At 42.7% G+C, this 14,858-nt stretch overlaps 1 protein-coding gene across 1 annotated transcript in view; it reads right to left on the bottom strand.

Moving 5' to 3' along the window:
- Nucleotides 1-14,858, bottom strand: part of LOC124270270 (delta(24)-sterol reductase-like) — a 48,373-nt gene that overhangs the window by 20,547 nt on the left and 12,968 nt on the right. The window contains exon 2 of the mRNA XM_046705310.1: nucleotides 13,563-13,824. Within this exon, the coding sequence (XP_046561266.1) occupies nucleotides 13,563-13,824 (262 nt within the window). The remainder of the gene's footprint in view (nucleotides 1-13,562; nucleotides 13,825-14,858) is intronic.

A 14,858-nucleotide genomic window follows, 5' to 3' on the forward strand; every position in this document is an offset into this window, starting at 1 on the left:
AAACATTGAAAAATGCATTGAAGGTTACCGCGCAATGAAGTAATAGTTGGTTTTAAACGCAATATTACGACGCAGCGACGCACGCTAAACTTCCCGCCATGGCAGAGCAAACTTATGCGTAAACCACGGGAAAGTTTGCGTATTTTGATAGTACTTATACAAAGTCACAATTATGGAAACAACCACTGTAAGGCTTTACTGTTATTGTTTTAGACAAATAAAACCAAACATACAGGTGGTGTCTCAGACATCTTAAAATACAGCGCCGTACGGCTCATGAAAGGTAATCACAACGAACGTCTGTTCAGGGCCGTGACAGCAGAAGGAATGATGATACGGGTCTAGGAGCCTACCCAGTTGGTGCGCATGCGCTAAGGGAGGTAACTCCGTGAGGTAGGGTCCGTATAATAAATAAAAGAGTTTATTTATTGTACAATCTTTTTATTCAAAAAACATTGATACAACTGTCACAGGACATTTTACAGCCGGAAAATGCATAATATGTACCCCAAGGACGATCTCTCTGAAAAAGAATAAATTTGATCAGTGATGTTCTTTGGGGATGGAATAAAAAACCTATCAACAGTTATACAGGGTGGTACTGCTCCTGCAACAGTTATACAAGGGTGGTACTGCTCCTGCAACAGTTATACAAGGGTGGTACTGCTCCTGCAACAGTTATACAAGGGTGGTACTGCTCCTGCAACAGTTATACAGGGTGGTACTGCTCCTGCAACAGTTATACAGGGCTGTGCTCTTATGCTCTCCTGCAACAGTTATATGGTACAACATTAGGGTGGTACTGCTCCTGCAACAGTTATACAAGGGTGGTACTGCTCCTGCAACAGTTATACAGACAAGATAGTTAATTATGGAACTTTTCTTGGGTACTGGTATCCTATTAACAACTTGGGAAGACAGGGTGGTACTACTCCAGCCAACATGTTTGTATTTATTAGCCACTTTTGTGCGCAATACTAGCCTCCTTGCCGAGGCCTAGTTGTCATACAACTCATGGTGCACTGCTCCTGCAATAAGCTGCCACTGAACACAGGGTGGTACTGCTCCTGACCCTAATGATGTTCCTGACCAGGGTGGTACTGCTCCTGCAAGCAGTTATACACAGCTATTGTAGGGGCGTGGTTGGGAAACAAATCCGCCAACACCTTCAACCAATGCATCACCTTCAACCCTACGCATACCCCTTTTAATCCTGTATCACCCTTCCAGCCTGCATGCCATTGCCCCTCTCATCATCCCTTCGCTGCCCTGCAACCCTTGCATCCCTTCAGCCCGCCATTACATGCCCCTTCAGCCCTGCATGCCCTATTTCATCGCTAAATCAACCCTATATCCCCGCCTTCAACCACTGCGTACCCCTACATACGCGCAATACGCTTTTCGTCTGCGTCCCCTTTTCAGCCCTGCTCTTCCCTCTCATCCCTGCGTAATCCCCTTCTCATCCTCAAAGATCCCCCTTTAACCCCTGCATCCCTTCACTGGCCTACCATACGCTTCATTAGCTTTAATCCTGCGTCCCCTTCAGCCCTGCATCCCCTTCAGCCCTACCATCCCCTACAGCCACTTTAATCCTGCATACGCTTCAACCCTGCATCCCCTTTAATCCCTGCATCCCCCTTCAGCCCTTCAATTCCCTTTAATCCCTGCATCCCCCCTTCAACCCCTTTAATCCTGCATCCCCTTCAGCCCTGCGGCGTCCCCTTCCAGCCCTGCATCCCCTGTATCCTGTGCAACCCTCCTCAACCCACCACCAATCAGATACAAGACCACGGCACATTTCACTTATGTCTTCAGCTAAAGGGCAAATGGCATCTGAGAACTGAGAGGTTAAACTTTAAAACATCCATATCATCAGATCTACTGCACTACAGCTTGGATAACTACAATCCGGTTATGCCAATCTATGACCCTGACGGTGGTGGTGACCATTCTATTCATATCCTTCTGTTGATAAAGTTTATCCCAGGGTTGAGCTTATCAAGGCGAGCACCTAGGGCACCCTACCTCTGTCCAAGCACTACACAGGTATGTGTACAATACCACACGTCAAACCACACTTAACAGATAGGATACTTGGTCTCTGAATGGATAGACACTGGTATTTGTCACAGGGCCTGCACAACAGACCATAGGTAAAACTCCATGAATGTATACAGGTGGGCTTGGTGACATAGATGTGTACCTCATCATGAGGATTATTGCTGTAGAAATTAAATTTGATCAGTGATGTTCTTTGGGGATGGGATAAAACCTATCAACAGTTATACAGGGTGGTACTGCTCCCGCAACAGTTATACAAGGGTGGTACTACTGCCCTGCAACAGTTATACAAGGGTGGTACTCCGCTCCAAGCAACAGTTATACAAGGGTGGTACTGCTCCAAGCAACAGTTATACAAGGGTGGTACTACTCCTGCAACAACAGTTATACAAGGGTGGTACTTACTCCTCCAAGCAACAGTTATACAAGGGTGGTACTACTCCAAGCATCAACAGTTATACAAAGGGTGGTACTACTCCAGCAAGTATCAGTTATACAGGGTGGTACTGCCAGCAAGTATCAACAGTTATACAAGGGTGGTACTACTCCAGCAAGTATCAACAGTTATACAAGGGTGGTACTACTCCAGCAAGTATCAACAGTTATACAAGGGTGGTACTACGCCAGCAAGCTCCTCAACAGTTATACAAGGGTGGTACTACTCCAAGCAAACAGTTATACAGGGTGGTACTGCTCCAGCAAGTATCAACAGTTATACAAGGGTGGTACTGCTCCAGCAACATCAACAGTTATACAGGGTGGTACTGCTCCAGCAAGTATCAACAGTTATACAAGGGTGGTACTACTCCAGCAACAGTTATACAGTTATACAGGGTGGTACTGCAAGCATCAACAGTTATACAGGGTGGTACTACTCCAGCAAGTATCAACAGTTATACAAGGTGGTACTACTCCAGCAAGTATCAACAGTTATACAAGGGTGGTACTACAGTTATACAGAGGGTGGTAATTACTCCAGCAAGTATCAACAGTTATACAAGGTGGTACTACTCCAGCAAGTATCAACAGTTATACAAGGGTGGTACTACTCCAGCAAGTATCAACAGTTATACAAGGGTGGTACTACTCCAGCAACAGTTATACAAGGGTGGTACTACTCCAGCAAGTATCAACAGTTATACAAGGGTGGTACTACTCCAGCAAGTATCAACAGTTATACAAGGGTGGTACTTCAACGAGGTACTCCAGCAATCAACAGTTATACAAGGGTGGTACTACTCCAGCAAGTATCAACAGTTATACAAGGGTGGTACTACTCCAGCAAGTATCAACAGTTATACAAGGGTGGTACTACTCCAGCAAGTATCAACAGTTATACAGGGGTGGTACTACTCCAGCAAGTATCAACAGTTATACAAGGGTGGTACTACTCCAGCAAGTATCAACAGTTATACAAGGGTGGTACTACTCCAGCAAGTATCAACAGTTATACAGGGGGTGGTACTACTCCAGCAAGTATCAACAGTTATACAAGGGTGGTACTACTCAGCAAGTATCAACAGTTATACAGGGTGGTACTACTCCAGCAAGTATCAACAGTTATACAAGGGTGGTACTACTCCAGCAAGTATCAACAGTTATACAAGGGTGGTACTACTCCAGCAAGCAAGTATCAACAGTTATACAGGGGTGGTACTACTCCAGCAAGTATCAACAGTTATACAAGGGTGGTACTTACTCCAGCAAGTATCAACAGTTATACAAGGGTGGTACTACTCCACAGTTATACAAGGGTAGCAAGTACTCCACAGTTATACAGTTATAATAAGGGTGGTACTACTCCAGCAAGTATCAACAGTTATACAAAGGGTGGTACTACTCCAGCAAGTATCAACAGTTATACAGGGGTGGTACTACTCCCAGCAAGTATCAACAGTTATACAAGGGTGGTACTACTCCATACAAGGTGGTATCAACAAGTATCAACAGTTATACAAGGGTGGTACTACTCCAGCAAGTATCAACAGTTATACAAGGGTGGTACTACTCCAGCAAGTATCAACAGTTATACAAGAATGGTACTACTCCAGCAAGTATCAACAGTTATACAGGGTGGTACTACTCCAGCAAGTATCAACAGTTATACAAGGGTGGTACTACACCAGCAAGCATCAACAGTTATACAAGGGTGGTACAGCAAGCATCAACAGTTATACAAGGTGGTACTCCCAGCAAGTATCAACAGTTATACAAGGGTGGTACTACTCCAGCAAGTGGTCAACAGTTATACAAGGGTGGTACTACTCCAGCAAGTATCAACAGTTATACAAGGGTGGTACTACTCCAGCAAGTATCAACAGTTATACAAGGGTGGTACTACTCCAGCAAGTATCAACAGTTATACAGGGGTGGTCCTACACCAGCAAGTATCAACAGTTATACAGGGGTGGTACTACTCCAGCAAGTATCAACAGTTATACAAGGGTGGTACTACTCCAGCAAGTATCAACAGTTATACAAGGGTGGTACTACTCCAGCAAGTATCAACAGTTATACAGGGTGGTACTACTCCAGCAGTATCAAGTATCAACAGTTATACAGGGTGGTACTACTCCAGCAAGTATCAACAGTTATACAAGGGTGGTACTACTCCAGCAAGTATCAACAGTTATACAAGGGTGGTACTCCCTCCAGCAAGGTATCAACAGTTATACAAGGGTGGTACTACTCCAGCAAGTATCAACAGTTATACAAGGGTGGTACTACTCCAGCAAGAATATCAACAGTTATACAAGGGTGGTACTACTCCAGCAAGTATCAACAGTTATACAAGGGTGGTACTACTCCAGCAAGTATCAACAGTTATACAAGGGGTGGTACTTCACTCCAGCAAGTATCAACAGTTATACAAGGGTGGTACTACTCCAGCAAGTATCAACAGTTATACAAGGGTGGTACTACTCCAGCAAGTATCAACAGTTATACAAGGGTGGTACTACTCCAGCAAGTATCAACAGTTATACAAGGGTGGTACTACTCCAGCAAGTATCAACAGTTATACAAGGGTGGTACTACACCAGCAAGTATCAACAGTTATACTCCAGCAAGTATCAATGGTGGTACTACTCCAGCAAGTATCAACAGTTATACAAGGGGTGGTACTACTCCAGCAAGTATCAACAGTTATACAAGGGTGGTACTACCAGCAAGTATCAACAGTTATACAAGGGTGGTACTACTCCAGCAAGTATCAACAGTTATACAAGGGTGGTACTACACCAGCAAGTATCAACAGTTATATAAGGGTGGTACTACTCCAGCAAGTATCAACAGTTATACAAGGGTGGTACTACTCCAGCAAGTATCAACAGTTATACAAGGGTACAAGGTTATACAAGTGGTACTACTCCAGCAAGTATCAACAGTTATACAAGGGTGGTACTACTCCAGCAAGTATCAACAGTTATACAAGGGTGGTACTACTCCAGCAAGTATCAACAGTTATACAAGGGTGGTACTTACTCCAGCAAGTATCAACAGTTATACAAGAATGGTACTACTCCACCAGCAAGTATCAACAGTTATACAAGTTATACAAGGTGGTACTACTCCAGCAAGTATCAACAGTTATACAAGAATGGTACTACTCCAGCAAGTATCAACAGTTATACAAGGGTGGTACTACTCCAGCAAGTATCAACAGTTATACAAGGGTGGTACCACAAGTCAACAGCAACTCCAGTATCAACAGTTATACAAGAATGGTACAACAGTTATACAGGGTGGTACTACAACCAGCAAGTATCAACAGTTATACAAGGGTGGTACTACTCCAGCAAGTATCAACAGTTATACAAGGGTGGTACTCCCAGCAAGTATCAACAGTTATACAAGGGTGGTACTACTCCAGCAAGTATCAACAGTTATACTACTCCAGCAAGGTGGTGGTACTACTCCAGCAAGTATCAACAGTTATACAAGGGTGGTACTACTCCAGCAAGTATCAACAGTTATACAAGGGTGGTACTACTCCAGCAAGTATCAACAGTTATACAAGGGTGGTACTACTCCAGCAAGTATCAACAGTTATACAAGGGTGGTACTACTCCAGCAAGTATCAACAGTTATACAAGGTGGTACTACTCCAGCAAGTATCAACAGTTATACAAGGGTGGTTACTACTAATCCAGCAAGTATCAACAGTTATACAAGGGTGGTACTACTCCAGCAAGTATCAACAGTTATACAAGGGTGGTACTACTCCAGCAAGTATCAACAGTTATACAAGGGTGGTAACTTTACTCCAGCAAGTATCAACAGTTATACAAGGGTGGTACTTACTCCAGCAAGTATCAACAGTTATACAAGGGTGGTACTACTCAGCAAGTATCAACAGTTATACAAGGGTGGTACTACTCCAGCAAGTATCAACAGTTATACAAGGGTGGTACTACTCCAGCAAGTATCAACAGTTATACAAGGGTGGTACTACTCCCAGCAAGTATCAACAGTTATACAAGGGTGGTACTACTCCAGCAAGTATCAACAGTTATACAAGAATGGTGGTACTACTCCAGCAAGTATCAACAGTTATACAAGGGTGGTACTACTCCAGCAAGTATCAACAGTTATACAAGGGTGGTACTGGTAACTACTCCAGCAAGTATCAACAGTTATACAAGGGTGGTACCTACTCCAGCAAGTATCAACAGTTATACAAGGGTGGTACTACTCCAGCAAGTATCAACAGTTATACAGGGGTGGTATTTTCTCCAGCAAGTATCAACAGTTATACAAGGGTGGTACTACTCAGCAAGTATCAACAGTTATTACACAGGGTGGTACTACTCCAGCAAGTATCAACAGTTATACAAGGGTGGTACTACTCCAGCAAGTATCAACAGTTATACAAGGTGGTACTACTCCAGCAAGTATCAACAGTTATACAAGAATGGTGGTACTACTCCAGCAAGTATCAACAGTTATACAAGGGTGGTACTACTCCAGCAAGTATCAACAGTTATACACTCCAGCAAGTATCAACAGGGGTATTACACCAATACCATGCAGCAAGGTATCAACAGTTATACAAGGGTGGTACTACTCCAGCAAGTATCAACAGTTATACAAGGGTGGTACTACTCCAGCAAGTATCAATGAGTTATACATACAGGGTGGTACTTACTCCAGCAACAGTCAACAGTTATACAAGGGTGGTACTCCAGCAAGTATCCAACAGTTATACAAGAATGGTACTGCTCCAGCAAGTAGTATCAACAGTTATACAAGGGTGGTACTACACCAGCAAGTATCAACAGTTATACAGGGTGGTACTACTCCAGCAAGTATCAACAGTTATACAAGGGTGGTACTTACTCCAGCAAGTATCAACAGTTATACAAGGGTGGTACTACTCCAGCAAGCATCAACAGTTATACAGGGTGGTACTACTTACAGCAAGCAAACAGTTATACAAGGGTGGTACTACCTCCAAAGCATCAACAGTTATACAAGGGTGGTACTACTCCAGCAAGTATCAACAGTTATACAAGGGTGGTACTACACCAGCAAGTATCAACAGTTATACAGGGGTGGTACTACTCCAGCAAGTATCAACAGTTATACAAGGGTGGTACTACTCCAGCAAGCATCAACAGTTATACAAGGTGGTACATCGGTACTACAGCAGCAAGTATCAACAGTTATACAAGGGTGGTACTACTCCAGCAACAGTCAACAGTTATACAAGGGTGGTACTGCTCCAGCAACAGTTATACAGGGTGGTACTGCTCCTGCAACAGTTATACAAGGGTGGTACTACTCCAGCAAGTATCAACAGTTATACCAGGGTGGTACTGCTCCTGCAACAGTTATACAAGGGTGGTACTACTCCAGCAACAGTTATACAAGGGTGGTACTGCTCCTGCAACAGTTATACAAGGGTGGTACTACTCCAGCAAGTATCAACAGTTATACAAGGGTGGTACTACACCAGCAAGCATCAACAGTTAGTATCAACAGTTATACAGGTGGTACCTACCAAAGTATCAACAGTTATACAAGGGTGGTACTACTCCAGCAAGTATCAACAGTTATACAGGGGTGGTACTACTCCAGCAAGTATCAACAGTTATACAAGGGTGGTACTACTCCAGCAAGTATCAACAGTTATACAGGGGTGGTACTACTCCAGCAAGTATCAACAGTTATACAAGGGTGGTACTACAAGTATCAACAGTTATACAAGGGTGGTACTAGTTATACAACAGTTATACAACTACTACTCCAGCAAGTATCAACAGTTATACAAGGGTGGTACTACTCCAGCAAGTATCAACAGTTATACAGGGTGGTACTACTCCAGCAAGTATCAACAGTTATACAAGGGTGGTACTACTCCAGCAAGTATCAACAGTTATACAAGGGTGGTACTACTCCAGCAAGTATCAACAGTTATACAAGGGTGGTACTACTCCAGCAAGTATCAACAGTTATACAGGGGTGGTCCTACACTAGCAGCAACAGTTATACAGGGGTGGTACTACTCCAGCAAGTATCAACAGTTATACAAGGGTGGTACTACTCCAGCAAGTATCAACAGTTATACAAAGGGTGGTACTACAAGTATCCAGCAAGTATCAACAGTTATACAAGGGTGGTACTACTCCAGCAAAGTATCAACAGTTATACAAGGGTGGTACTACTCCAGCAAGTATCAACAGTTATACAAGGGTGGTACTACTCCAGCAGCAAGTATCAACAGTTATACAAGAATGGTACTACTCCAGCAAGTATCAACAGTTATACAAGGGTGGTACTACTCCAGCAAGTATCAACAGTTATACAAGGGTGGTACTACTCCAGCAAGTATCAACAGTTATACAAGGGTGGTACTACTCCAGCAAGTATCAACAGTTATACAAGGGTGGTACTACTCCAGCAAGTATCAACAGTTATACAAGGGTGGTACTACTCCAGCAAGTATCAACAGTTATACAAGGGTGGTACTACTCCAGCAAGTATCAACAGTTATACAAGGGTGGTACTACTCCAGCAAGTATCAACAGTTATACAAGGGTGGTACTACTCCAGCAACAGTATCAACAGTTATACAAGGGTACTACTCCAGCAAGCATCAACAGTTATACAAGGGTGGTACTACTCCAGCAAGTATCAACAGTTATACAAGGGTGGTACTACTCCAGCAAGTATCAACAGTTATACAAGGTTATACAAGGTGGTACTACTCCAGCAAGTATCAACAGTTATACAAGAGGGTGGTACTACTCCAGCAAGTATCAACAGTTATACAAGGGTGGTACTACTCCAGCAAGTATCAACAGTTATACAAGGGTGGTACTACTCCAGCAAGTATCAACAGTTATACAAGGGTGGTACTACTCCAGCAAGTATCAACAGTTATACAGGGTGGTACTACTCCAGCAAGTATCAACAGTTATACAAGGGTGGTACTACTCCAGCAAGTATCAACAGTTATACAAGGGTGGTACTACTCCAGCAAGTATCAACAGTTATACAAGGTTGGTACTACTCCAGCAAGTATCAACAGTTATACAAGGGTGGTACTACTCCAGCAAGTATCAACAGTTATACAAGGGTGGTACTACTCCAGCAAGTATCAACAGTTATACAAGGGTGGTACTACTCCAGCAAGCAAAGTATCAGTTATACAAGGGTGGTACTACTCCAGCAAGTATCAACAGTTATACAAGGGTGGTACTACTCCAGCAAGTATCAACAGTTATACAAGGGTGGTACTACTCCAGCAAGTATCAACAGTTATACAAGGGTGGTACTACTCCAGCAAGTATCAACAGTTATACAAGGGTGGTACTACTCCAGCAACAGTTATACAGGGTGGTACTACTCCAGCAAGTATCAACAGTTATACAAGGGTGGTACTACTCCAGCAAGTATCAACAGTTATACAAGGGTGGTACTACTCCAGCAAGTATCAACAGTTATACAAGGGTGGTACTACTCCAGCAAGTATCAACAGTTATACAGGGGTGGTACTACTCCAGCAAGTATCAACAGTTATACAAGGGTGGTACTACTCCAGCAAGTATCAACAGTTATACAAGGGTGGTACTACTCCAGCAAGTATCAACAGTTATACAAGGGTGGTACTACTCCAGCAAGTATCAACAGTTATACAAGGGTGGTACTACACCAGCAAGTATCAACAGTTATACAGGGGTGGTACTACTCCAGCAAGTATCAACAGTTATACAAGGGTGGTACTACTCCAGCAAGTATCAACAGTTATACAAGGGTGGTACTACTCCAGCAAGTATCAACAGTTATACAAGGGTGGTACTACTCCAGCAAGTATCAACAGTTATACAAGGGTGGTACTACTCCAGCAAGTATCAACAGTTATACAAGGGTGGTACTACTCCAGCAAGTATCAACAGTTATACAAGAATGGTACTACTCCAGCAAGTATCAACAGTTATACAAGGGTGGTACTACTCCAGCAAGTATCAACAGTTATACAAGGGTGGTACTACTCCAGCAAGTATCAACAGTTATACAAGGGTGGTACTACTCCAGCAAGTATCAACAGTTATACAAGGGTGGTACTACTCCAGCAAGTATCAACAGTTATACAAGGGTGGTACTACTCCAGCAAGTATCAACAGTTATACAAGGGTGGTACTACTCCAGCAAGTATCAACAGTTATACAAGGGTGGTACTACTCCAGCAAGTATCAACAGTTATACAAGGGTGGTACTACTCCAGCAAGTATCAACAGTTATACAAGGGTGGTACTACTCCAGCAAGTATCAACAGTTATACAAGGGTGGTACTACTCCAGCAAGTATCAACAGTTATACAAGGGTGGTACTACTCCAGCAAGTATCAACAGTTATACAAGGGTGGTACTACACCAGCAAGTATCAACAGTTATACAAGGGTGGTACTACTCCAGCAAGTATCAACAGTTATACAAGGGTGGTACTACTCCAGCAAGTATCAACAGTTATACAAGGGTGGTACTACTCCAGCAAGTATCAACAGTTATACAAGGGTGGTACTACACCAGCAAGTATCAACAGTTATACAAGGGTGGTACTACACCAGCAAGTATCAACAGTTATACAAGGGTGGTCCTACACCAGCAACAGTTATACAAGGGTGGTACTACTCCAGCAAGTATCAACAGTTACTACAAGGGTGGTACTACTCCAGCAAGTATCAACAGTTATACAAGGGTGGTACTACTCCAGCAAGTATCAACAGTTATACAGGGGTGGTACTACTCCAGCAAGTATCAACAGTTATACAAGAATGGTACTACTCCAGCAAGTATCAACAGTTATACAGGGGTGGTACTACTCCAGCAAGTATCAACAGTTATACAAGGGTGGTACTACTCCAGCAAGTATCAACAGTTATACAAGGGTGGTACTACTCCAGCAAGTATCAACAGTTATACAAGGGTGGTACTACTCCAGCAAGTATCAACAGTTATACAAGGGTGGTACTACTCCAGCAAGTATCAACAGTTATACAAGGGTGGTACTACTCCAGCAAGTATCAACAGTTATACAAGGGTGGTACTACTCCAGCAAGTATCAACAGTTATACAAGGGTGGTACTACTCCTGCAACAGTTATACAAGGGTGGTACTACTCCAGCAAGTATCAACAGTTATACAAGGGTGGTACTACTCCAGGAAGTATTAACATCTACACTACACTCATAATTTTTACGTGTTTTTCACAGATTCTAGTACAAAATAATAACAATTTGATCGTAATTATTAATGAAAAAGTTTTAATATCACCATCTAACAATGCTCGCACTCAATCTCAAAACAACAAATTTAACTTTTTGGTGGGTTAAATGATCGACCTGGTTCAGCTATTTTCTAGATGGCTGGCAATGGCAAATATGGTATCACACGCTACAACAGGCTTCAGGAATTTCCTCTTAACTGTGGCTAGACATATTTCACAAGAGATATTTCAACCATGACTAATCAAGCCATGCTATACATCCAATATGTCCGGCGATGGCGATCAGTTGTAACAAAGAGGTACACTACAACAGGCTTCAGGAAATGACTCTTCACTGTGGCTCGACATATTTCACAAGAGATATTTCAACCATGACTAATCAAGCCATGCTATACATCCAATATGTCCGGCGATGGCGATCAGTTGTAACAAAGAGGTACACTATAACTAAGATAACATGTTCTTCCAATAAAATATTCCTGGTACCAAAGTTTGTTTTAGTGCTTGCATGGAATTTTGGTTTTGTTGTTAGTTTTTTTTTTGTTTAAGGTCAAACTGAGCAATATTCCCGCTACATGACTGAGCTTGGACCAGATAATTCAGTGATTAACATCACGAGCATCGAAATACGCAAATGGGATACAATGACAGGAGGGCAAGCCACCTGATCTTGTTGTCACCTATTACAAGCATCAGGTGATGAAGAGCAATTCTAACCCAGATCTTCATGGGTCATTTATCCACATGGGGCGGTGGGGTAGCAGAGTGGTGAAAGCATTGGCTTGTCACGCCAAAGACCTGGGTTTGATTCCCCACATGGGTACAATGTGTGAAGCCAATTTCTGGTGTCCCCCAGCATGATATTGCTGGAATATTGCTAAAAGCAGCGTAAAACCAAACTAACACACTCATTTATCCTCATATCAGAGAGAATACAAGTGTCTGGCTAAGCAAGGTTCGAATGGCATGACACTGCGTCACTGGCTCCGAACCAGGTGATACACAGTCTGCAACATGGACGTTCCAGTGCTACATGGAGATTGTGCTACACTGACAGGATAAATGGCAATGTATGCACGTAGACACTTATACAGACCGCAGCCCAGTACAGTGTCCAACAACCAGACAGTATGGAAATGAACCTATGGATACACTGGCCCACAATCCAGTCTGGACCAGACAATCAAGTGATTAATATCTTGAGCATCGATCTACTTAGCTGGGATGTGATGACATGTGTCGACCAAGTCAGCGAGCCTGACCACCCGCTCCCATTAGTTGCCTGTTAGGGGCGGTGGGGTAGCCTAGTGGTTAAAGCGTTGGCTCGTAACGCCGAAGACCCGGGTTCGATTCCCCACATGGGCACAATGTGTTAAGCCCATTTCTGGTGTCCCCCGCCGTGATATTGCTGGAATATTGCTAAAAGCGGCGTAAAACTAAACTCAGTCAGTCAGTCAGTCAGTTGCCTGTTACGACAAGGATGGATTGCTGAAGACCAATTCTATCCCGGATCATCACAGGCATAGTTGGGATACGATGACATCTGTCAACCAAGTCGGCTAGTCAGACCACCAGATCCTGTTACAACAAGGATGGTTTATTGAAGACCAGATGTAACCCTGACATCTGTGTGGACAAAACAATCACGCTGGTTATAGCCTGGCATGTAAATACTGGCTCTAACTGTCAGCCCCCTGTTACCAACATCACGCTGGTTATAGCCTGGCATGTAAATACTGGCTCTAACTGTCAGCCCCCTGTTACCAACTTACCCACAGTGAGATCATCAAGTTCAGGTAGGACTGGGAGAGTCCAGCCAAGGGGGTTGAGGAAGGCAGTCAGCTGACCCATGCTAGCCAATGGCTCAACTCGAACCACCTTACGTTCTGTATCAATATTGAGGATGTCGATGAGGTTGACTTGGATGTTGCGGAGTTTTTTCTTGTATAGACCACGTCTGAAGCTGACATTGGACCAGCCTGGTCTGGCTGTACACATCGGGGTGAGAGCGCCATCGTCACGCCACCTTCTCACCTGCAGACACAACACATGGCAATAGGTTAAACCAAGTAACATCACACCAGGAAGTAAGACTGTCTAACAATTAAAAACATCAATGCAAAAAACCTTCAATAGTGAAATATGCCTTTAACTAAAATACTACAACCACAATTAGTTTAAATTGCTTGAATACAAACATACATAAAATACATGTTGATTAGTGTTGGGAATTGGTTGAAATCTCACAATTGATGATTGCTTCATTACCAACGAACAATCATCGAACAAAATTGGTTAGCGTCATTTTTCAGATTTTCCTTTCCAGGTTGTTACTGCAGAAAAGTATAACATGTTGCAACTTGTTACTTTAAAGTGATGACTAATATATCATGAACATAAACTTCCTGGAGTCTTAGAGAAATATTCAGTCATGACTTTTCAGTTAGTGAAGTGGGTTTTCTAAGAAATAAACATATTTCCAGGGCCTGACAACTTCTAAGATATGTTCCATTGTCAAGTATTTCAAAGACTAAAACAGTAGTTCCAAAATTGTTTATGTTCGATTATGAGAAAATGTGATCGATTGCTTGGTTGTTTGGTCACTGCGACCAATCTTCGATTATTTCAATTAATTGGAACACCACTAATGTTGATAAGACAAAAGCACAATAACACCTTGAGTTGCCTTTTCAGTTTATACCTGTATGTCTATTTACTGACTAAATGCAGCGTCACATATGCATGGACCGTCGTTAATGGAATAATTAAAATTCAATGCATCACGCGGCCAGCACGTGACAATGGATGCTGCCGGAATAATAAGATTGCTCCCTCTACATAATCACCAATAACAATTCTATGATTGTTTGGTTTAATCACATTTATCATAATTTCAAATCACCCTAACCTTATTGTTAAATAAAAAACAGAAAAGAACTGACTGGTCATAAATTTATTAAGTTTTTACTGTATGATCATACTTGTAACATTTTTTAGTGCACCTAACATGATATGCCCTGTACTTGTTAAGCGTTTAAAACCAGCACATCGCCAATATTACTGTTTCA

This window comes from Haliotis rubra, unplaced genomic scaffold (genome assembly GCF_003918875.1).
Source record: "Haliotis rubra isolate DU_JTF1 unplaced genomic scaffold, ASM391887v1 Scf102, whole genome shotgun sequence".
Classification (NCBI taxonomy): Eukaryota; Metazoa; Mollusca; class Gastropoda; order Lepetellida; family Haliotidae; genus Haliotis; species Haliotis rubra.